At 38.7% G+C, this 23,980-nt stretch overlaps 1 protein-coding gene across 1 annotated transcript in view; it reads right to left on the bottom strand.

The window, feature by feature from the left end:
* The window catches only part of nat10 (N-acetyltransferase 10), a 59,054-nt gene that overhangs the window by 19,436 nt on the left and 15,638 nt on the right, over positions 1–23,980 (bottom strand). Inside the window, exons 9-19 of the mRNA XM_062035176.1 lie at positions 23,070–23,203; positions 17,951–18,044; positions 17,775–17,873; positions 10,899–11,035; positions 9,262–9,386; positions 7,576–7,726; positions 4,809–4,905; positions 4,610–4,726; positions 4,423–4,524; positions 4,266–4,340; positions 1,491–1,604 (exon numbers count right to left, since the gene is read on the bottom strand). Of these exons, the coding sequence (XP_061891160.1) occupies positions 1,491–1,604; positions 4,266–4,340; positions 4,423–4,524; positions 4,610–4,726; positions 4,809–4,905; positions 7,576–7,726; positions 9,262–9,386; positions 10,899–11,035; positions 17,775–17,873; positions 17,951–18,044; positions 23,070–23,203 (1,245 nt within the window). The remainder of the gene's footprint in view (positions 1–1,490; positions 1,605–4,265; positions 4,341–4,422; positions 4,525–4,609; positions 4,727–4,808; positions 4,906–7,575; positions 7,727–9,261; positions 9,387–10,898; positions 11,036–17,774; positions 17,874–17,950; positions 18,045–23,069; positions 23,204–23,980) is intronic.

The following is a 23,980-nucleotide window of genomic DNA, read 5'->3' as shown; positions in this document are numbered from 1 at the left end:
TTTCCTATCTTTTACGGGGCGCCTTGTGGCGACTAGGGTTGGGTATCGAGTATCGATTGGAACCGGGACTAACTTTCCGATTCTCCCGGAATCGTTCAAAAGTTTAAATTTCGATTCCTAGTTTCGATACCCAGTCCGCCGACCGGAAAAAAAGAATAAGTCCGCCGACCGGAAGAAGAAGCCGCTAAACACAAACGAAGAAGCGCCCACCGCCAGAAGTGTTAGCATAGCCGAGCCTATGTAGCCGAGCGAGTCAGTCAAGCATGGATAGCGGGCGTCGGCGGTCGAAGTGTGGCTTTATTTTACTAAAAAAAATGAAATATCGGCGAAATGTAACACGTGCGACAGGACTGTTTCGTGCTTAGGAGGGTGCACGTCGAACATGATGAAGCACCTCCGAGTACAAATAAATGCGTGTCCCGTCTTCGACGCACTGCGCCGACCGTCCTCCTCTGCCTCTTCCTCTGGCTTCGACGCCCAGCCTGGCACCTCGGTGACTGCATTGCAGTCCGAATCCGGTAAGTAAAACAATATATATGCAATAAATAATGTGTTTTGCGCCAACGTCGAGGCAGCTAACAAATTAGCCCGCATATATTTTCGTAGACAATTTACAACCTGCTAGCCAGGCTCCGCGATGTGCTCAGCGTACTCCGTTCACCGTAGCGGCAATGGGGAAGATGTCGGTGCCACAGACGGAAGAGTGCCACAGAAAGGTCACTGCACACATAGTCAAAAGACTGCATCCCTTTTCAGAGGTGGAATCTCCAACATTTAGGTTAGTTAAGCAATAACGTTAGAGCTAAGCTAATTGATACTGGGCTAAACAGTAACAGCAACATTACATGTTTGTTTATGTTTGCAGGGATATGGTGAAAACTCTCAACCCAAAATACATACCACCTTCCAGGGACTACCTGTCAAACACATTGATCCCGGCATGGTACAAGAAGAATCGGAATCAAGAATAGTCAGGAATCGGAATCGAAACAAAGAATCGGAATCGTTCGAATTCAAACGATACCCAACCCTACTGGTGACCCATCAGCGTTCTTGTTCTGTAACCCTGTACACTGTTTGTCTAATCTTGAACGGGTTTGTGCTGAAAACAAAGTTTCGTTGTACTTGTGCATTGACAATAAAGACCTACCTACTACCTACAAAACGTGCATGACAGCAGGTGTTTGCGTTTGAGTGTAGACTGAGACAGTTTTGAAACTACACTTGTGTGGATGGAGATTGTTTTAACCCCAAATATGCATTTTGGAAACAGTCTGATGGTGTGGACATGGCCTAACTCAATTAAACTAGCCCGGTGACTGAGTCACAGACACCTGGGATTCTTTGCTTGGGCACTCAATTCTTTGGAATGGTCCGCATGGGTAAAAGGGACTAGTCTTTTACGAGCAATGTTTGTCCGAACAATAAAAATGGCGGTATAAAAACAAAAACAATGTTTGACTGTACTGTCGTGCATTTGTTTGGAGTACCTCACTGCTGACTGTGGTAATTTCGTTGTTCTTGGTGTCGTTCTCATCCAGGGTGGGAAACTTGCCCTCGTAGTACATCTGCAGCAGCTGGAGCGCTCGCGAACCATAGCCCATCTGGGGGAGAGAGGTCAGAGGTCTCTGATGTTGGACCCGAGAGAAGGTCTGCTTTGTTCTACTTTATAAGTGGTGTACACACATAAAGACAATCGGGCTGTTTTTGCCCCGATTCTCCCCTTCCCGACCAAAGACGGCAAATGCCCAAATATCTTATGAGATTGTCTTGTGGTGTGAGGTGTGTTTAGAGCGAATTTGCCACGATAATTGGTTCCAAAACAGGCCAACGCCAACAATCGTAATTATTAAACGTGTTCAGTAATTATGACTAAAAGTCTTCCTGTCTGTGAGTCATCGCTGCATGAATTGTGACTTGGTATAGAAAGAAGTCAAAAGCTAAAAAATAAAACATGTATTGCAGCTACTTTATTTACAACGTAATGACCTCTCGCTGCTCACTAGATTGTAAAGTCCATGTTCACATCATCTACATAACTTTTTTCAGTCTTCTTTTTATACTCCAACGATCACCATCATTCCCTCTTCGCTTTGTCCTCTTCTATACAGTATTTCTTGTTGTTCCCATCATTGCTACGGTCACTGGTTGCTATGCGGCTTCTCTTCGATTTTTTTAGATCACTAGCATCGGGCGAGACTGTAAATGTTGGTATCAGTCAGATATCAAGTACCGTATTTTCCGCACCATGAGCCGCACCTAAAAACCACACATTTTCTCAAAAGCTGACAGTGCGGCTAATAACCCGATGCGCCTTATATATGGATTAATATTAATATTTATTTTCATAAAGTTTAGGTCTCGCAACTACGGTAAACAGCCACCATCTTTTTTCCCCGTAGAAGAGGAAGCGCTTCTTCTTCTACGGTAAGCAACCGCCCCCATAGAAGAGGAAGCGCTTCTTCTTCTACTGTAAGCAACCGCCAAGGTGAGCACCCGCCCCCGTAGAAGAAGAAGCGCGCGGATATTACGTTTCATTTCATTTGTGTGTTTCTGTAAAGACCACAAAATGTCTCCTACTAAGAGACACGCGTACAAGGTTCCACTGACTTTTGATATTCCTGTGAACCGCACTGTGGATACAACGGGAACACGTACGGTGAATATTCGCACCACAGGGAATGAGAAGTCGTCCTTCACCGTGAGCTAGCTAGCTTGCCATGCTAACGGACAGAAACTTCCACCCACGGTGATATTCAAAAGGAAGACCTTGTCAAAAGAGAACTTTCCAGCCGGCATCATCATAAAAGCTAACTCGAAGGGATGGATGGATGAAGAAAAGATGAGCGAAGAGACCGGGGTAACTTTTTTCACGCAGCTCCATCCCTGTTGATCTACGACTGCATGCGCGTCCACATCACAGATGGTGTCAAAAAACAAGTGAAGCACACCGAAGAAGAATAATTCGAGGGATTTGTGGATGAGTAATAACTTCAGAAAGTGAGCTTTAAATGTTTATTTTGTGTGTTGTGTGACATTAACGTATGAGCAACGTTGAGTTATTGATGTTGCTATTGCTCTGCACTATTTTGAGTGTTACTATTTTTGTGATTGCACATTTGCACATTACATTTTGGGAGTGAACAGAGTTGTTAGAACGCTGGTTTGTAATATATTATTAAAGTTTGACTGACCTATCTGACTGTTTTTTTGACATTCCCTTTAGCGTAGCGTAGGTGCGGCTAATAACACGGGGCGGCTAATAGGTAAACAAAGTTTTGAAATATGCCATTCATTGAAGGTGCGGCTAATAACACGGGGCGGCTAATAGGTAAACAAAGTTTTGAAATATGCCATTCATTGAAGGTGCGGCTAATAACACGGGGCGGCTTATAGGTAAACAAAGTTTTGAAATATGCCGTTCATTGAAGGTGCGGCTTATAACACGGGGCGGCTTATGGTGCGGAAAATACGGTAAATACAAGTCTAGTATCGCCAAAACTGAAACTGATAGACACTTTTTAACCTGAAATGTCATAATCATTGAATAATTTTGTGAATTTGCCTGAGTTAGTTGATTTTGATTACACAAGAAAAATATGTTCTGCAAAAAAAATAATTTTTTATGACTAATTACCACAATTTAAAACAATGTAATAGTATACACATGATCTATTTCAGTTGTACGACACATTTGTTTCATAAACAATCACTAATTCAAAAATAACAAAAAAAGTAACAATGTAACAAAGGTATTAATTTTAAAATGTAAAGTAAACCACTAAAATAACTAACATGACACGCTGATATTTGTAAAAAAATAACAGTGTTTGCACTAACTGACTAGAAGAGATGCTGGAGTCGCATAAACTCAAAAGGAAAATCAAGTTAGTTGCTGGACGTATCAATGAAAAAATATAACATACGTATCGATCCTGCCACCAGAGTGTCGATTTGATTTAAAAAAACAACCATGGTATTGATATTATCTATATTTCCATCGATACGCCCACCCCTTTAGATCATGTTTGTTCACGCAAGATTTCGGTTTGGAGGACGAGAGTCAGGCTTTGTGGTGGGACAGCATCCGAATATATGGTGCTGTGTCGATATCACCGTATCACATCACACACACAAAGATCAAAAATGATCAATGCCTGATTTTTTTAGTTTTTATGTGTGGTCTGTAACAGTTAAAACATCTAAGATTCAAACAATCTTTGTGTGTACTGGGAAGCGAAAAGGGTTTGACTGCATGTTCTTACCCTTTGATATTCCGGGTTCACAGCTATCCGCACCACCCTGCCTCCAGACAGGCCACCGAAATCAGGATCTTGGAACTGTAGAAGACAAGATTCATGAGCAATCTGCAAACGTTTTCACATTTCTAAAACACATCTTTGTCATCCTATCTATGTGCACCTGTTCTGACACAGTCCATGGAATGAGATCGCCCGATGCTCTCTTCCCTCTGGAGAGACTGTTAAGGATGGACTGTCGGGATATTTCGCCCTCGAGAGACACCTGCGCATTCCCAGAGTAATAATAAATCAAGGTACAGTCGGCGCGAACACAGCTGGAGTGTGTGTGATGGTGGTATTTGTGTTACCTGCACCACAGCGAGGACCTCAGGCAGAGAATTCTGCGTGGGAGGAACAGGCGGCAGGAGACAGAAGAGATGATGGGCCGGAGCGTCAGATAACATCTGCAGGTCGTTGGGGGAATTCTGCAGGAAGGGAAAGGGCGGAGTCAGCAGGAGACCCGTGACAACAATTGTGATTGATGCAGTAACAAGTTGAGGGTCCCACCTTGTAATGGGACGACACATAGAGGGCCATCAGTCTCTGCAGGAAGACCTCAGATGCCTTATGGTAGCAAAACAGTGTGTCTCTGTTTACGTAATACCTAAAGTAGGTGGTTAAGGTTTACATCTTAATTCAATCCTGCATGTAGGATCATGTCTGTGTGACTGCATGTGTGTGTGTGGAAAGGACATATATCCAACGACTCGTTAGGAAAACCTACCCCAGCTCAACCGGGTCTTTAACCTTATAAAGCCATGAATTTAAACTGAATAATTAACTAGATATGACACTTTCTGGAGGAATTGTGTGTGAATGCTGTGAAGCTGCAGCGGAACTGAAATGCAGTCCACGATATTTGCAAGGCACTAACTGTACTGAAATTGAGTTTAAACAAATAATTACATATATCTGAGAGATATACACGCAAAATTTGCTAAAAAAGCATACATGCTGACTAGGGATGTCCGATAATGGCTTTTTGCCGATATCCCGATATTGTCCAACTCTTAATTACCGATACCGATATCAACCGATACCGCTATATATACAGTCGTGGAATTAACACATTATTATGCCTAATTTGGACAACCAGGTATGGTGAAGATAAGGTCCTTTTTAAAAAAAATTATAAAATAAGATAAATAATTTAAAAACATTTTCTTGAATCAAAAAGAAAGTAAAACAATATAAAAACAGTTACATAGAAACTAGTAATTAATGAAAATGAGTCAAATGAAGTGTTAAAGGTTAGTACTATTAGTGGAGCAGCAGCACGCACAATCATGTGTGCTTACGGACTGTATCCCTTGCAGACTGTATTGATATATATTGATATATAATGTAGGAAGCAGAATATTAATAACAGAAAGAAACAACCCTTTTGTGTGAATGAGTGTAAATGGGGGAGGGAGGTTTTGTGGGTTGGTGCACTAATTGTAAGTGTATCTTGTTTTTTATGTTGATTTAATAAAATTAAAAAAATTAAAAAAGCTGATACCGATAATAAAAAAAAAACGATACCGATAATTTCCGATATTACATTTTAAAGCATTTTATCGGCCGATAATATCGGCCCGACATCTCTAATGCTAACAGTTAGCATATGTCAAGTACAAAGTTATATGACTGAGGCGTACGCCAGCAAAGTCAGAATGCTAATGGTAACACTTCTCATGAGCAAACACACGACCAATTTAACTGGGAATAGGTGTGGACAAGAATAGATGTTGGTTCTTTTTAAAGCAACATTTTTCAATTAATAGCAAATATTGTGACTTAGACAAGTAAACCACATTAAAATCAATTGAGAAATGAGCAAGTTATGATAAAACGAATAACATTGAGCTGTCTTGTTACTGCCTGCCTGTAGGGCCCTCAGTGGCTACGAAAGGAAGCATTCCCACAATAATAAGGTTTTTTTATATTGAGTGATATAAAAAAAAATATATATATACACACACACACACACACACACACACACACACACACACACACACACACACACACACACACACAGTCGAGGTTTCTGTGGTTTATCCGTTATACAGTGCTCAATACCGGGGTAGAGCGCAATATGCGTTAGGTCAAGAATAAACACAGAGGCTATATCATCCCTACAAGTCTGTTTCGCAGGTTTCCCTGCTCGTCAGGGGATTTTATAAAAATCTCACAGCGATTGAAGATAAAATGGTCTTGTATTGGCGGGAGAACGCCTTGTCATGGCTTTGGATATCGAATGTCCATATTGTTACCTTTTCTTTGTGCATCTCTGCTCACTATTTTCCCACTTGTGGCTCAACAGTGACTGATCGCAGTGGATGCCATTAGACTTCTTCACACTACGAAATTGCCCAAGAGTCAGAAAAGTAGGCATGATAAAAAAAAAATGTGTGCGGTTAACGCGATAACGTGTTAACTGTCATTTGTTTTAACTTATATGCGCACACGCACACGTTTGTACAGTATATATATATATATATATATATATATATACACAAATATATATACACATGTACAGTATGTATGTATGTATGTATATATATATATATATATATATATATACACAGAAATATATATACACTTGTATGTACAGTATCATATATATATACACACATATATATATATACACACACATATTCACATGTATACATACATACACATACACACACATACATACATACATACATATATATACGATTTATGAGATATAAGATAAAGTTGCACATGATATCCTATGACATACATATACACACAAAGAAGGTTTCATACAATTGTACTTACATTTTTTTTGTATTGAACTAGAAGAGGGCAATTACTCTATGTAGAACAGGCTAACATAAAAAACATAATATAGTTCAAATGTAGTCTATGCAAATTACGTTTTGATGATTCTTGGAATTAGGTGACATAAAACATTAAGGTAAGCTATATCTAGATGTGAGTAATGATCCGTATCTCCATGTGGCGAGGCATTATAGACAGAAAAGGTACAAGGTTTGGAAAAATGTACTAAGAATATGCTGTGGTACAATTAAAAGTTTACTTTATCTGTTTTGACTACTGGTAGTTGCAGGTTGTTGGATGCAGTGTCCTGGAAGGTTTGATTGCTTTTTTTTAACCATTTTAGTCAGACTAGTCCAAAAATATTTATGAATTTTTTGGAGGGTTAGGACCTCAGACTTTGGTGTGTGGAAAGAGCGAAACAGAGGAGTACTCCTAAGAGGAAGGAAAGTGTTACCTGTAGTCTATGAGCACTTTTTAATAAGGATACAGATCACACGTTTGTGGAAGTGCACAACCAGTTATGAGCCTGGGAATGTTCAGACAGTCCAGGCAGAGCACGTCATTCAGCCACTTCTCCACCGCGTCACCTGGTGCGTACCGAATGGACTCGTGGAGGCTGACTTCATGTAGAGTACGAGCTGTGTACAAGGTCATACATACAAGGTCAGACAAAAAGTCAAATGGCTGATCAACAGTACTGCAGTGACGTGCAGATGAGGCACTTTGTTTTTTAATTGCACTTTATATGCTCTCATCAAACACGCTGCTCTTAGGAAGATAAGAAAATGAAGAGAATAATTCACTTTCATAACAATGTTACTTTTATGAAATTAAAAAACATTTGGTGGATCACATTCTGTTTATATAATCCTCCATCTTAGTAGTCACATTCATTCATTCAGCAGAACTTAAAATATATTGTTCGTAGGGCTGGGCGATACATGGAATATACTCGATATATCGCGATGTAGAAAATGACTATCGTGATATTCGAGTGTACGTTCTCACGCAGTTGCTTTTAGCTGCGGGAATTACACTACAGGCTTTTCTCACTCTTACTTGTCTCTCCTAACAGAGAGATTAATCAAGCGCACCTTCTTACATACGTCACATACTGTCACGCGTGCAACGTCATACGCCCTCGTGGAGCAGAGAGGTAGCGGCTTGGGTAACACTAGCTGTGGCAGGTGGTGCAAGCTGAGCGGTGCGAATGGTAATACGAGAGAGAGAGAAGGTGCGAATTTGGTAACAAATGGAGGAAAAATTATTAATTCCCAAGAAAAACAGCACGGTGTTCATTGTCTGGCAGTTTTTGGCTTCAAGCGGGAAGATGTTGAACAGACACCCGCTAGAGAATGAAGAGTGCTTGAAACTCCGCATGTCAACATCTCTGGCCGGTGCCACACCGACAAAATGCCGAAGCACTGACCCAATTGAGCCTGGCGTCTTCCATTTCCACATCAACACCGTATGAAAAAAAATTGTCAAAAACAAGAGATAGCGTCCGCAGGAAGCTACCACATAGTGAAGGACATACAATATTTGATTTCCTATTATGCAGCTAATATTTAATTGAGTTATTGAAATATCTTGTGGGACATCATGCACAAAAGGGCGCTTTATTTGTTTTAAACTATTGTAGTGGCGTTCTGTACAAAAAGTGCACTTTAATTTAGTGTTGTTTTGATATGTCATCTTAGTGACATCATGCACAAAAGTGCACTAATAGCTTGTTTTAAAATGTCTCTGACCATCTTGCACTTTCTGTTTTGAAATGACATGAATGTTTGTACCACTGCTTAATAACTGTTTCATAAATACACTTTCGGTAATTTGACTTAGTTTTGAATTCCCTCTCTGCATATATTCATGCAGTATGAAGAAGAATGTTTGAATGTAGACACATAGAATCATCATACTGCTGTGATTACATGCATCAAGTGTTCATTCAAGGCTAAGGCCAAATATGGAGATATATATCGTGTATCGTGACATGGCCTAAAAATAGAGATATTAATAAAAGGTCATTATCGCCCAGCCCTAAATGTTCGTACACATAAATAAAAAAATAAAAACTAAATCGGCTGCCTTCTGTAGTAAAAGATGGAGGAGCCTGCTAGCACAGCACAGCACAGCAAAGTACAGTATAGGATAACATAGTGTAGTACAGTACCTGCTGCTAGCCTGGCTGTGTTGGTGTTTCTGTTCTCCGCTGACATGCTCTGTTGGCTCTCTGCACTCTGCTGTCTCAACTGCTGAATGAGTTTGAGGGAGAGGGAGCGACCTGTGCCTTCATAGCTGCACACGTTGACATGGAATGAGGCCACGATGACACACAATACTAATAAGGTCAAATGCAAGCGCTGGATAAAGAATTCTGCCTTTACAAAGAAAATATTGCCAAGTTTTGACTTGTACTGCCAGAGAGGTGATTTTTTTAACATTCAGTCTACCCCAGGGCAGCTGTGGCTACAAATGTAGCTTACCACCACCATGTGTGAATGTGGAGTGAATGAATGATGGGTTCTCACTTCTCTGTGAGCACTTTGAGTATCTATTTGATAGGAAAGCGCTATTTAAATCTAATCCATTATTATTAATTATAATCTGTGACATGTGCTGTTGACCTCTTGGCCAGGTCACCCTTGCGAAAGAGATCTTGATCTCAATGGGTTTTCTTATCTGGTTAAATAAAGGTTCTAATTATGTCTATAAGTAGTTAGCAGAGGTGAATTTGGTGACATGAGACACTGTTGTGCATGCATTCATTTGTGGTGGCCCACCTCAAATACAGTACAGTTGGACATCTACAAACAGATTAGGTGCCACCTTGACTGATAAACACATTACAATGGGACTGTTTGCATAGTTTGTTTCACAAATGTGTACAGTAGATGGCGTCTTATGTTTGCTTCCTAGCAAATCTCATGCACCTGGAATCAGTCAGTACGTTTCCATGCAATAAGTAAGTCTGATTACTCAAATAAAGCAACTTGAAATAATTGACCATTGTATTTCGGCTTATGCACTAAGAAACCAGTTCAGTTCTGCCAATTTAGTGACTTTGTTTTTTGAAAAAAGATCATCTGGCCGGGTCTGAATACTCGCTAAATATAGACAGACCATTGACTTATTGGACACTTTTGGCGACTCTTACGGCTGGTTCATACATAAAGATTGTATATACACACTACCGTTCAAAAGTTTGGGGTCACCCAAACAATTTAGTGGAATAGCCTTCATTTCTAAGAACAAGAATAGACTGTCGAGTTTCAGATGAAAGTTCTCTTTGAGCGTTTAATTGAGCCCACAAATGTGATGCTCCAGAAAGTCAATCTGCTCAAAGGAAGGTCAGTTTTGTAGCTTCTGTAACGAGCTAAAGTGTTTTCAGATGTGTGAACATGATTGCACAAGGGTTTTATAATCATCAATTAGCCTTCTGAGCCAATGAGCAAACACATTGTACCATTAGAACACTGGAGTGATAGTTGCTGGAAATGGGCCTCTATACACCTATGTAGATATTGCACCAAAAAGCAGACATTTGCAGCTAGAATAGTCATTTACCACATTAGCAATGTATAGAGTGTATTTCTTTCAAGTTAAGACTAGTTTAAAGTTATCTTCATTGAAAAGTACAGTGCTTTTCCTTCAAAAATAAGGACATTTACATGTGACCCCAAACTTTTGAACGCTAGTGTATATAAAGAGATTTCTTAACATACAATACTTCTCTGACAGCGCCAATCAAAAGTGACCATAATCATTAAAGAGTGCACACTATATGCTCAACAGTCAAAATGGACCTACCCATTGATGGTGGAGGCCATAAAAACCAGATATGGTCCCAGAAGGTTCTTGACAAGCGGTAATGGGATGGCTGCAGCTTCATCAATGACCAGAAGTTCAGCCTGGCCCAGTTTGACAGCATCGCCTGGATGGATGTACTAGAAGGGAAATGCAGAGACAACGTTTGTGGGCCTGACATGTGCAAACTTGAGAGCACACGCAAAGCTGATTTACTAAACTCGGGCGCAGAAGATTGCATCTCTTAAGTGAGCAAAACAAGAGGCAACATCAATTTGGTGTGTCTGTATTCATGAATATGGCAGTGTTTCCCACACATTCATTTATTTGTGGCGGCCCGCCATGAAAGAATTACGTCCGCCACAAATAGATTTTTATTTTTTATTTTATTTATTTAATTTTTATTTTTTTTATTATTTTTGTCCTGTCCAGCTTCTCAGGCAAATCATATAGTTGATGTAGATGTAGATGATCATATAGTTGATGTAGATGTAGATGATCATATAGTTGATGTAGATGCCCATATAGGCTGTTCACATTTACTTTACAAAAGAGAAGTGTAGGATACTTCTCTTGTTGCCTTATTTGTATTTGACCACTACTGTTTTCTGTTTATTTGTTACTGACTGTGGCAGGACACCTCTGCCTCTGTTTCACTTTATGTTGCTGGTAAATAATATGCTTGTAGTAGTAGGCTAAAGTTTAATTATTTAGTATGCACTAATTAAAGGGGCAGAGCTTTAAGAGACATTTTAGCTTGTATATTTTATAAGATATATTTTTTGTAAGAACCACAATTAATATATTTCAGTGAATAACTTATTGTTCAAATCTGTATATAAATATGTACATAAAGTGTTGTAATTATATTGTAAAATGGATGGATGGACGTTTAAAACAAAACTGTTATTATTAATTAGTAAGTATACATTTTTTGAGCCTTTTTAGAGAAAATCATATCATTGTAGTAAATTATGCAAATTACTCGATGATGTCATGGGGAACACGCCCATAGCCACGCCCCCACCGCCACAGGTATCTTGGCAGTTTATGGGAAACACTGTATGGACAATATATGCTAATCACTAGAATGCCCGCAATTGCTTGGATTTACATGGCGTCACGTACGGCTCATAAAGTATGCGTGGTGGTCCAGCCAATACCTGTTCTCAATGTGTACAAGGCGTAGGCGCCATTAAGACTTAATCGAAGAAAAATGCCCTCTGTTTGTAGTGCTTTCGGCTGTTTTACGAAACGACGACAAAAAAAGTGGCACACATTCCAGTCCAAGGGAGAACACTCGAAGAATGCACGAGTTTGCAGTGATCACTTTGTTAAAGGTTTGTCTTTAAAAGTTTGGTATTTCCCATTTAAGTATTATCTTGTTATTATTTTTATTTCTTAAAACACAATCTTGCTACCAGTGTTTGGTAAAGCACCAACTCCACGAGTATAAATAAAAGAAAGCAAATGTGAGCGAAACCTAAAAGAGTTAAGCTTCTACCAAAGGCAGCAATAAATGAAGCTTTTAGCACATACACAATGTTGACATCTGTAGTTATATTTTGATAAAGACGGGGAAACACATGTGTACTCGTAATGGCGCATGCAACAATTAGGCAACAACATGGCTGTATAGGCAAAGTTAAAGGGGAACTGCACTTTTTAAAAAAAATGTTGCTTGTTGTTCACAATCCTTATAAAGACATGACGACGGATGGATTTTTATTTTATGCATTCTAACTCGTAAATAAAAGTGTGAGCTGCACTATTTTGCCCATAAAATCCAATAAAACACCATTTACATTTTTACTATGTACTGCTTTTATATTTCCTGTATTATGTATTATTACTTTGAACGATTTTATATTTAAATTTTTATCCTGTAAAGCAGTGGTCCCCAACCACCGGGCCACGGCCCGGTACCGGTCCGCGGACCAATTGGTACCGGGCCGCACAAGAAATTAAAAAAAAAAATATATATATATATATATATTTAAAAAAATAATAATAATAATAATAAAAAAAAAAAGTTTTAATTAAATCAACATAAAAAACACAATATATAGATTATATATCAATATAGATCAATACAGTCTGTAGGGATACAGTCCGTAAGCACACATGATTGTATTTCTTTATGAAAAAAATAAAATAAAAATAACCCCCCCGGTCCGTGGGACAAATTTTCAAGCGTTGACCGATCCGCAGCTACAAAAAGGTTGGGGACCACTGCTGTAAAGCATCTTTGAGTACACTGAAAAGCGCTATACCAAATAAAATGTATTATTATTATTATTATTATTACCAAGAATACTCCATTTACATTTCGAGACTTGAATATTAACCAAGTATTGGTGATAACGCAGACAAACTATTTATAGCGGCGCCGTGGTCACAAGCTTTTGTCCCAATGTTTACATCATTGAGTGGTCTGCTGCTTCCTTGCTGCCTGTAAGTTTATTGTAGGTCATAAATCATGCCTCTCATCTGCACAGAAAACGTCTGAGTAGGTAATCTGACAAGTTAGGACACTTTGACAGCCATTTAGAATATGGAACTGGCGAGAACGACACGAAAAGCGCTTGTACACCCCCCGTTTCTTCGCGAGGATTATGGGACATTTTTCATCTAAATGGGAATATATGAACATCCTAGCAGTCGCCATCCTAATGGCAGCAGACCTTATACAGTAAGTGATGTTTTATTATTATGTGTGTTGGCTCTCATAAAGTTTGCAGTGAGCAGAAATCAATGAAAAAAAGAGAAGCAAAAGTCATGATGCGTTTATTAAATTAATGTCCCGCGTTTGCTTAAAATGATTAAAATACGTAAATATTAAAATGTTATTATAAATATGCCTGTTACTACATTACATGTATACTTACATTATGTACAGTTATGTTCATAATAATAGCAGTGTGTTTAAAAAGGTGTGTAAACCTCAAAATTCTTCAAATAAATTGTATTTTAATGAACACAAATGCATCGGGGGGACGGCACATTCAATTTCAAAGCCAGAAAATTGGAAAAAAGTAATTCAATTTGACAATATTTTACAGAAAGTCAAGAAATATAAAACTAAAAAATAGCAGTGTTGACATCTTTCTTTAAACTCAAATGTACTGTATAAATTAAGAAAGGCTTGCAGATTCAACTTTCCTTAGAATTATTAACTATAATTTAGTTGCATAACCAGGGTTTCTGATAACTGCTTCACATCTGTGGCACATGGAGTCCACAGGTATTGCAGCCCAGGACAATTGTACTATGTTCCACAATTCCTCTGCATTTTTTGGTTTTGCCTCATGAACAGCATTCTTTATGTCAGCCCACAAGTTTTCAATGGGATTAAAGTCCGGGGATTGTGCTGGCCACTCCATTACTTGAACTCTGTTTGTCTTGAACCATGATTTTACTCGCTTGCTGGTGTGTTTGGGGTCATTGTCTTGTTGAAACACCCATTTCAAGGGCATTTCCTCTTCAGCATACGGCAACATGACTTCTTCCAGTATTCTGATGTACTCAAACTGATCCATGATCCCTGGTATGCGATAAATAGGACCAACACCATAGCACGAGAAACATCCCCATATCATGATGCTTGCACCACCATGCTTCACCGTCTTCACCGTGTACTGGGGCTTGAATTCAGTGTTTGCAGGACGTCTGACAAACTGTCTGTGGCCCTTAGACCCAAAAAGAACAATCTTACTCTCATCAGTCCCCAAATTTTACGCCATTTCTTTTTAGGCCAGTCAATGTGTTTTTTGGCAAATTGTAACCGCTTCAGCACACGTCTTTTTTTTAACAATGGGACTTTGCGGGGGCTTCTTGCTGCTAGCTTGGCTTCACATAGACGTGGTCTGATTGTTACAGTACTCACAGGCCATCTTAGATCTTCTTTCATCCTCCTGGAGCTGATCATTGGCTGAGCCTTTGCCATTTTGGTTATTCTCCGATCCATTTCAATAGTCGTTTTTCTTTTTCTTCCTCGTCTTTTTGGTTTTGGCTGCCATTTTAAAGTGTTTGATATCATTCTAGCTGAACAGCCTATCATTTTCTGCACTTCCTTATAGGTTTTTCCCTCTTTTATTAAATTCTTAATCAAAGAACGCTCTTCTTCTGAACAGTGTCTTCAACGACCCATTTTACTCTGTTTTTCCAAGGACAAATGCACAGCCAGCATATGCAGCGTCAGTTACCTTGATCCTAAAATAAGGGCCACTTGTTTAACTTTTTTTTTTTTTACACATAATCAATGATGTCACTTATGGAACGCAGCACTGCTATTTTTTTGAACACGACCCTTTCAGTATATGATTCAGTTTCACAGAATCAGCAGCATGCACATCATTCCTGTTGGTTTTCTATACCTTTACTAAACCTTCTAGAAACTTACTTGCCGTGTAGAAGTTGAAATTCTAACAAAAACAGTGATTTATCTTGCTAGTGATGTGAGACTGCTATTATTTTGACCACAACTGTATATACAACCTTAATGAACGTATTTGGATGTTTTTTAAGGGCTCTATAGGCAGAATTGAACAGCTCCCATAGGCTTCATTCTGAGCGGACGTTTGATCGAATGTATTTCATATTTAGAATGCATTAAAAAAAATCCATCCGTCGTCATGTCTTTTATAATGATTGTGAATGATAGGCAAAAGGCAGTTTCCCTTTAAAAAAAAAATGATGCATATTTATTCGAGAGAGTAATGACACTAATTTCCTTGACCCAGCCACACAGAAAGAAGTTGTAGACCTCCATGCTTTTCCATGTTTTCATCAGTTTTGTCTTGTAGAAGGATGTCTGTAGCAGTTCGATATGTCTGGGAACCGGGCCCGGCTCTAACCAATCTGGCGCCTTAGGCAAGATTTTAGGTGGCGCCCTCCCACATGGGCAGTGAAGTGTATATACTCACAAGAAACCCAATAGCTTTGTCTTTGACCATTTTTTTTATTTAAAGAAAGCAAATTAACAATCAGAATTGTTAACAAGATAAAAAAAACTATGGATAAATAAATGAATACAAAAAATAAAAAATTAATATATGAAATACAAAATGTTTTACATACATAAACACAAAATAAAACGTGTCAACGAGTTGCATAAAATAAATTAAAAATACAATATAAATAAGGCACTGCACAAAACAAGATATCATTAGCTTATACGGCCTATGCCACGGGCCGGCCCTGCTGGGAACGCGCCCGAAGGATAATCATATCACTCGACAAATCTTTTTTTGATAACGTACCGGATATATTTTATTGCATAGTTTGCATGTTTTGCTTGTATCCGTTTTTAAAATGTTAAGATCTAGGCCCCTCGTGTTCTCAGACACCACCACTATTTTTGTCTTCCAGGAAGAAGTCACGTGACGCAATACAAGCAATACTCGGAGGAGGAGATGCAAATATAATCACTCACAATGTGATTCATCAATACCAAAACTGATTCCTGTTTTGTGTCTATTTTTAGCACGTCTGAAATGTACAGTACGTGCAAACTGGCAGATGCGCTGTGCTTGTCAATGTATATGGACGGTCATAAAATACAAATATTAGACATTTTGCCAATTTTAACTTTAAAAGCTGGTGGATGACTTAAGAGGATGATAACAACTAATTCAATTGTTGCATTTTGGTGTTTGCTTGCGGCTTGCGTTTTTTTTTTATAACATTAATAATAATTATTATTACTATTTTATACAGTGCATCCGAGAAGTATTCACAGCACTTTCCTTATCCAAATGTTATGTTACAGCCCTATTCCACAATAGAATACATTCATTTTTGTCCTTAAAATTCTACAGACAATATGTAGAACAAGGTGATTTTTTTTTGTTCTAAGTTTCCAAATTTGTCAAAACTAAAAAAAAAAAAAAATCACATGTACATAAGTATTCACAGCCTTTGCTCAATACTTTGTTGATGCACCTTTGGCAGCAATTACAGCCTCAAGTCTTTTTGAATACGATGCCACAAGTTTGGCACACCTAGCATAGGGTAGTTTCGCCCATTCCTCTTTGCAGCACCTCTCAAGCTCCATCAGGTTGGATGGGAAGTGTTGGTTTTCATCCAGTATGTCTTCGTGCATTGCTGCATTCGTCTTTCCCTCTAACCTAACTACGGTAGTCTCCCAGTTCCTGTCACTGAAAAACTTCCCCACAGCATGATGTTGCCACCAGCATGCTTTACTGTAGGGATGAGTAAAGTATGGAGCAAAGGCTGTGAATACTTATGTAGATGTTTTTTTTTTTTTGTAAATTAAAAAACAAAAACTTTTCACATTGTCATTATGGGGTATTTTCTGTAGAATTATGGGGACAAAAATGAAATAATTCCATTTTGTAATAAGGCTGTAACATAACCAAATATGGAAAAAAAGAGTAGCACTGTGAATACTTTCCAGATGCACTCTCTCTCTATGAAAACATTTATTGCATTATGCATTTCTTGCATCTGGAATCATCACAACACAGCAGTGCATTGCCAGCGTGCTAAAAATAGTTAATGTTGGCTAGATTGCAATTCTATAGTGCAGAAAAGGTGGTGCAGATTATAGATGTTAGCTGCTTACGCAACGAAATTGCAAAAAAAAACACAAATTGGACCATATGAAACATGAATGTGGAAAGAAATGAGGGGCTGGAGCCTATTCCAGCTGCACTTGGGCGGAAAGGTAGTACACACAAAATCCTCATTCAAATAGGGTGGTTTTCACCACTTCTTAGCAATTGTGCAAGCAGCTAATAGCACTAATAGTACACGCAATTTTATAGTTTGCACAGACTGTTTTTGCGCATGGAATTTGGATCTTGGCAGACCAGGTCCTCCTTGTTTGTTTGAAAATGCATATAAAGGAAACCTCACCTGAATGGTCTGCCTGTGCTCTTTAAAGATGTTCACCCTCACAACTGCTTTGTTGAATTCCGGATTTAGCGACTGGATGATCTCATAGTCCAGATGCTCCTACATGAGCCAAAAAGGACATGAAATGAGGGCTGCTCTGCGCACACTAAAAACCTGATGAATAAGAGACACTTTACCTGATACTGAAGAGCATCAAAGCCTTTGAAGATGAACTCAAACATGGTGTGGAGATTGTCTGGGCTTGGTGAGGTTACAAAGATGTTGGAGTAGCTGTGGACAACACAGAACCTTGTTAGAACACAATGAATTATTAAAGGGGACCAATGATTAACTTCTTTTTTGACTTACATATGTAGTTACAAAGTTGGATACAACAATGCCAAAACGTCAAATCATAAGGTTCATGCATTTTGGTGTGAGCTTGCACGCAGTTTTGGGTGCCTCAGTTTGTGGGGTTTTGCAGTGTGGTTACGATGTGACGTCACACGTACATTACATGCATTTCAAAAAGACAAATTGTAATACTTTTGGAGACGGTGGGGCGTGGTTTCATTTGCAATCGGGAACGCCTCCAGAATCAAACATCTTGCAGACGCACTCAAAAAATGGGTTATAAATGTGACTGTGGAGTAACATTTACACCAAAGCATTTCCAATATTAGCTATTAGCTACACCAGTGTTTTTCAACCACTGTGCCGTGAGATACAGTCTGGTGTGCCGTGGGAGATGATCTAATTTCACCTATTTGGGTTGAAAATATTTTTTGCAAAGCAGTAATTATAGTCTGCAACTGATGTGTTGTTGTTGAGTGTCGGTGCTGTCTAGAGCTCGGCAGAGTAACCGTGTAATACTCTTCCATATCAGTAGATGTCGGAAACAGCAGGAGGCAGCATGCAGGTAAAAAGGTATCTAATGCTTAGACCAAAAATAAACAAAAGGTGAGTGCCCCTAAGAAAAGGCATTGAAGCTTAGGGAAGGCTATGCAGAACGAAACTAAAACTGAACTGGCTACAAAGTAAACAAAAACAGAACGCTGGATGACAGCAAAGACTTACTGTGGAGCAAAGACGGCGTCTACAAAGTACATCCGAACATGACATGACAATCAACAATGTCCCCACAAAGAAGGATAAAAACAACTGAAATATTCTTGATTTCTAAAACAAAGTAGATGCGGGAAATATCGCTCAAAGGAAGACATGAAACTTCTACAGGAAAATACCAAAAAAATAGAAAAAGCCACCAAAATAGGAGCGCAAGACAAGAACTAAAACACTACACACAGGAAAACAGCAAAAAAGTCCAAATAAGTCAGGGTGTGATGTGACAGGTGGTGACAGTACACCTACTTTGAGACAAGAGCTATATTGATGCATGATTGGTTTAAAGTCATATCCAACAATTGCCACAACGACTTTTTACTGTCAACTGAGTTTCGTTTTTTAATGATTTCTGCTGGTGGTGTGCCTACAGATTTTTTCAACGCAAAAAATGTGCCTTGGCTCAAAAAAGGTTGAAAAACACTGAGCTAGACCACATGGAATTATATTGAATGTAGATTAAAATCATTATAAGTCCTCTTTAATTGTTTTTGTCTGTTAGATTCTTCTACTTCTATATTTTACACAAACTTGTGTTTTCATTGTTGCATTATCATGCAAAAACTTTGACAACATTAAATAAAAACAGATTAATGCTTCATTAAAAAAAACTATTTCAATCCATTTTTGGCTGCTCTGCAATCAGAAGTAAAGCAATGTTTCCAATACATTACTTTATTTGTGGCGGTCCAAAATAAATTGTGGTGGCCGCTGCAAATAAATTAAGGTATGGGAAACCTGCTTTAGTTTTGATTACAGCGCAGCCAAGAAGCATGAAAAAAAGATGAAATAAAGACTAGGAAATTGTCTGAGGTAACTTACAATTTGGCGTCCGTGTTTGCTGACAAACACATTATAATGGGACTGTCTTTGTAGCTTGTCATTCTAACTCTGCCTACTAAAACATTTCATCCACATTTAACACAGCTGACTTGGTTGTCCATTATTTCTAACACATCTGGGGCCGTACTTATCAAGCTTCTTAGAGTGCCATTTTACACTTAAGTCCTGAGAATTTGCGAAATTTAGTCCTACTCTCAAACTTAAGAATAAAAGCTTTTTATCAACGTTCTTAAGTCTAAGAAGCACTCCTACTCTCCACGATATTTAAGAGACCTTCAGAGGTGTCTTAAGTGGTTAGGAGTTGCCAGCAGGGGATGGCACTGAGGCGAGAGAGACGTGCGCCAACGTTCAGGGAACGGAACAATGTTTTTTGGTTTTTTTTATGACGAGCAGCTGATCAAACGGTATCGTTTAGACAGAGCGGATATTATTTTTGTCACAGATTTAATACTTTTCGATTCCTTGTTGATTTCTACATGTGTCTGCAGTGGGCTAGTATATATAGAGCCACCCACACCAGTTTCAAATTAGTTGCCTAATTAATGAATTGGAAAGAAAATGTTATGACAGTAGCGTATGTGTGTGGCCGTGAGGTGAGTGACGTCAGTGAGTGTGTGGGCGAGAGAAGAGAGAGAGCGGTAGCGTGAGTGCCGGCGGGGACTAGTTTGTTTTGTATTATTTTGTAGTTTATTGTCAAAATATACACTCCCATTGTCCACTTAAATATTTCCAAGATATTTCTTTATTCTTAGACAACGGATTCCCTTCCGTGATTGGTCATTTCTATGGACACAGAAATGACGTCACCTAAAATTCCGTTTACGGCACATAGTAATGTCGTAATTCAGCTCTGAGTGTGACACTTAAGATTCAGTCCTACACTTCGCTGAAAGTGTGAGTAAGACGCTTGATAACTAACTTTTAAGTGCAGCTTTCAGCGAAGAATTTATTTACTCTTAAGTCAACTCTTAGCAGACTTCTTAGGAGTAATTCTAAGAAGCTTGATAAGTACGGCCCCGGTTCATCAATATCATGATATATCAAACATACAATGTCTTTACACACTTGCCACAGTCTAGGTACGACCATGAATGTTTTGTTTTTTTAACTGGCCGTGCATGTTAGAAGACGCACGCACAAAATTAAACAAACACCTATAAGTGCAGTTAATAACTTTATGTAGGACGCCATAACCCCCGCCAAAAATAATAAACAAAAATAATACATTTTATTTTTTTTGCACTTTTCATTTAAATAAATCTTAAAGTGCTACAGTTCAAACCAATATTTAAAACAACAAAAGCTTAGCCATTAAAAAAAGATACAATGTTAAGACCAAAACACCACCAGTGAAGCTTAGAAAACACAAAACATGCAAAATAGTGTTTTTTCTAACAGTGTGTATTTTAAAAATAAATAAATGAATACTTTGTGTGTGTGAGTACTTTTTCAGCACATTCAACCATTATGCGATAATAACAATAATAACTGTGATATGATATGTTAGTTACATCCCTCTCTGGTACAGAGGAGGCGTTTTAGCAAGTTGATTATCTCTACGGCCCTATTCATATATTTGTATTTTATATTTTGACTATTAAACCTTTCATGGATGTATGATGTGTTTCAACCCCACAAGTTTAACTAACTTAGGGTATAATAAAGTAACCTCAACCTAATTAGTAAAATGTCCATATATATTTAATATACCGATTGTGTTCATTGTGTCTTCTCAAATAGAATCTTGCACCTATATATAGGGATGATACTCAAAACCGGTTTTCCCGGTTGTTCGATATGAAAAGAACCGAGTCCTCGGACTCGAATCCCTTTTTGAGAACCGGTACCCGTTATCGAGACCACTATAGTAAAGAAAAAGAGTTGGTTCTTTATTCGAATCACTTGGAACGAATCCCGTCCCGACAAGAAATGCCCCGTGTGACATCACAAGAAGTGACGTCACGTAGTTCAGTCATTTGTCACGGTGGGGTGCAGCGTGCTGCGGTTCGTTCCCGGGACGCAAAACTGACGGCTCCGGACGAAAGCGTGCAGGTAGGAGATGATTTATTTCTCATAAATCATACACATTACAACAGACAGGAACGAAACAAAAGGAAAGCGTGCCGTTCGCACGAGAAGCCAAAGCAAAAACTTACTTAGCACAGGAATACTAGAAGCTAAGGTAACTTTGGCACAGGAATTATGAGCTGGAAAAGCAGAATGCCAACGTAACTGTTGCAAATGCAAACAATGAAGCCACGACGAGTGAGCGGAAAAGGCAGGCTTAAATAGTCTCTGATGAGCAACAGGTGCGCGTACAAGGCAGGTGAAAATCATAAGTAACCATGGTGACTAAAACAAACCCCCGAAGTGCACAAAACAACTAAGGAAGTCCAAAATTAACAGAACAGAACTAAACAAAATATGATCCGACTACATCATAATACATCAGTTTCATATCATTTCACTTTACAGGAGTAGGAAGAAGTAAAGCTTATTTAATCCTACCCCTTTCCCACTTCATACAAATATATACATCATTTACTGACCTTTTTATAATAAAATATCTGTGAATTAGTATATACAACAGTTTTGTAATATGTAATTAATTAATTCAGTCATTATTAACATACTGAGATGAAGAATATCTTATTTTTGATAAGGTTGAAAGTATTTCTCATAATTCTTCTTCTTTGTACTTTGTAAGCTCTATTCATTTGAACAAGCTCTTAAAGTGGATCATATCAGTACAATGTTTAACTTCTTTACTTAATCCATTCCATCATTTAATTCCACATCATTTTAGCTGTTTGCAATTTTACCAAATCATCGAACTTTAATATTTTTGACTCAATAAAAAAAGTGTCTGTATGTTCTCTATATCCAACATTATGTATCAGTCTAATTACATTTTTTTGTAACACGGTTAACGAATGTAGTGCACATTTGTAGTTATTACCCCACATTTCTGCACAATAACTCAGATATGGTAATACTATAGTAGCGAGCAGTAGAGAATGTGAAGTGATTTGTTAAACCAAATATTGTTTTTTTCCATATACAACAACCTATCTGGACTTGATAAGAGAATCGATAAGGAATCGGTTCGATAAGAGGATTCGATAATAGGCTCGAACTCGATAATTTCTTATCAAACATCATCCCTACCTATATATTCAATATACTGCACAACTAGTACTCTCTGCAGTTATGTAGCTTCGGCTATTTCAGAAAATACAGTAACCACAATTTGAGTTGCACAAGATGTAGTATACGACGGTCGCTTTAAAGTTACTACGCTAGTGAGGCAGGATAACAGCTGGTTCACCCTCTGTGTGTGTTTCTTCTTACCCAAAGGCCACGGCTCCGGCGACAGCAAGTCCCAGGGCTGCAGATTTGCCACGGCCACGAGCAGCCGTCAGAGCCACGGTGCTCCTGAGTGTCTTCTCCGAGATGGCTTCGATGAATTTCAGTACTGCTTTGGTCTAGCAGAGAACACACAACAAATTAGACAGTGGAAGAACATTATAGTACTACGCCTCTGACACGTCAATTACATTGTAGTAAAAAAAGGTTTGGTCTCAGACTGGGCTCCTTGGGAGGGGCGTCCAGACTGAGGCCAACAAAAAAAACTCAATAGCCATAAGCACACAAACATATGACATAGAATCCACAAAACCTGCAACAGAGGGGGGGGGATGGGGGCTACGGACGCAGGCTGCTGCTATATAACGCGCTGCTCAGTCGTCCATCAAGCCTACCACGTGGGGTGAAGCGTCAAAGGAGTGGGATGTGGATGGGGGTGGGGTAATGGTGGGAGCTTGTAATGGTGAAAAGATGAGGAGCAAATGAGTGAAAAAAGAGCTACTATAAGTTTGGGATCTAACCACGGTTGCTACTTTATTTGACACAGCGCTAGCATGCCTAATCAATAATCACTAAACTCAACAAAAAAGTAAGGCGTATGATTTCCACGTTCACTAATCCTGGACAGAGTCACATCATTTCATAAAGAAATACAATCATGTGTGCTTACGGACTGTATTGATCTATATTGATATATAATGTATATATTGTGTTTTTATGTTGATTTAATTTTTTTTAAAATAAATAAAAATATTATTATTTTATTTTTATTTTTTGTGCGGCCCGGTACCAATCGGTCCGATGGTTGGGGACCACTGCTCTAGCCCTTAAAATGTAAAGGCTAGAGCAGTGGTCCCCAAACTACGGCCCGGGGGCCGGATACGGCCCCCCAGCGT

The sequence above is a fragment of the Entelurus aequoreus genome, linkage group LG24 (assembly GCF_033978785.1).
Source record: "Entelurus aequoreus isolate RoL-2023_Sb linkage group LG24, RoL_Eaeq_v1.1, whole genome shotgun sequence".
In the NCBI taxonomy this organism is placed as follows: domain Eukaryota; kingdom Metazoa; phylum Chordata; class Actinopteri; order Syngnathiformes; family Syngnathidae; genus Entelurus; species Entelurus aequoreus.
This window is presented reverse-complemented; position numbering and strand designations above follow the sequence as displayed.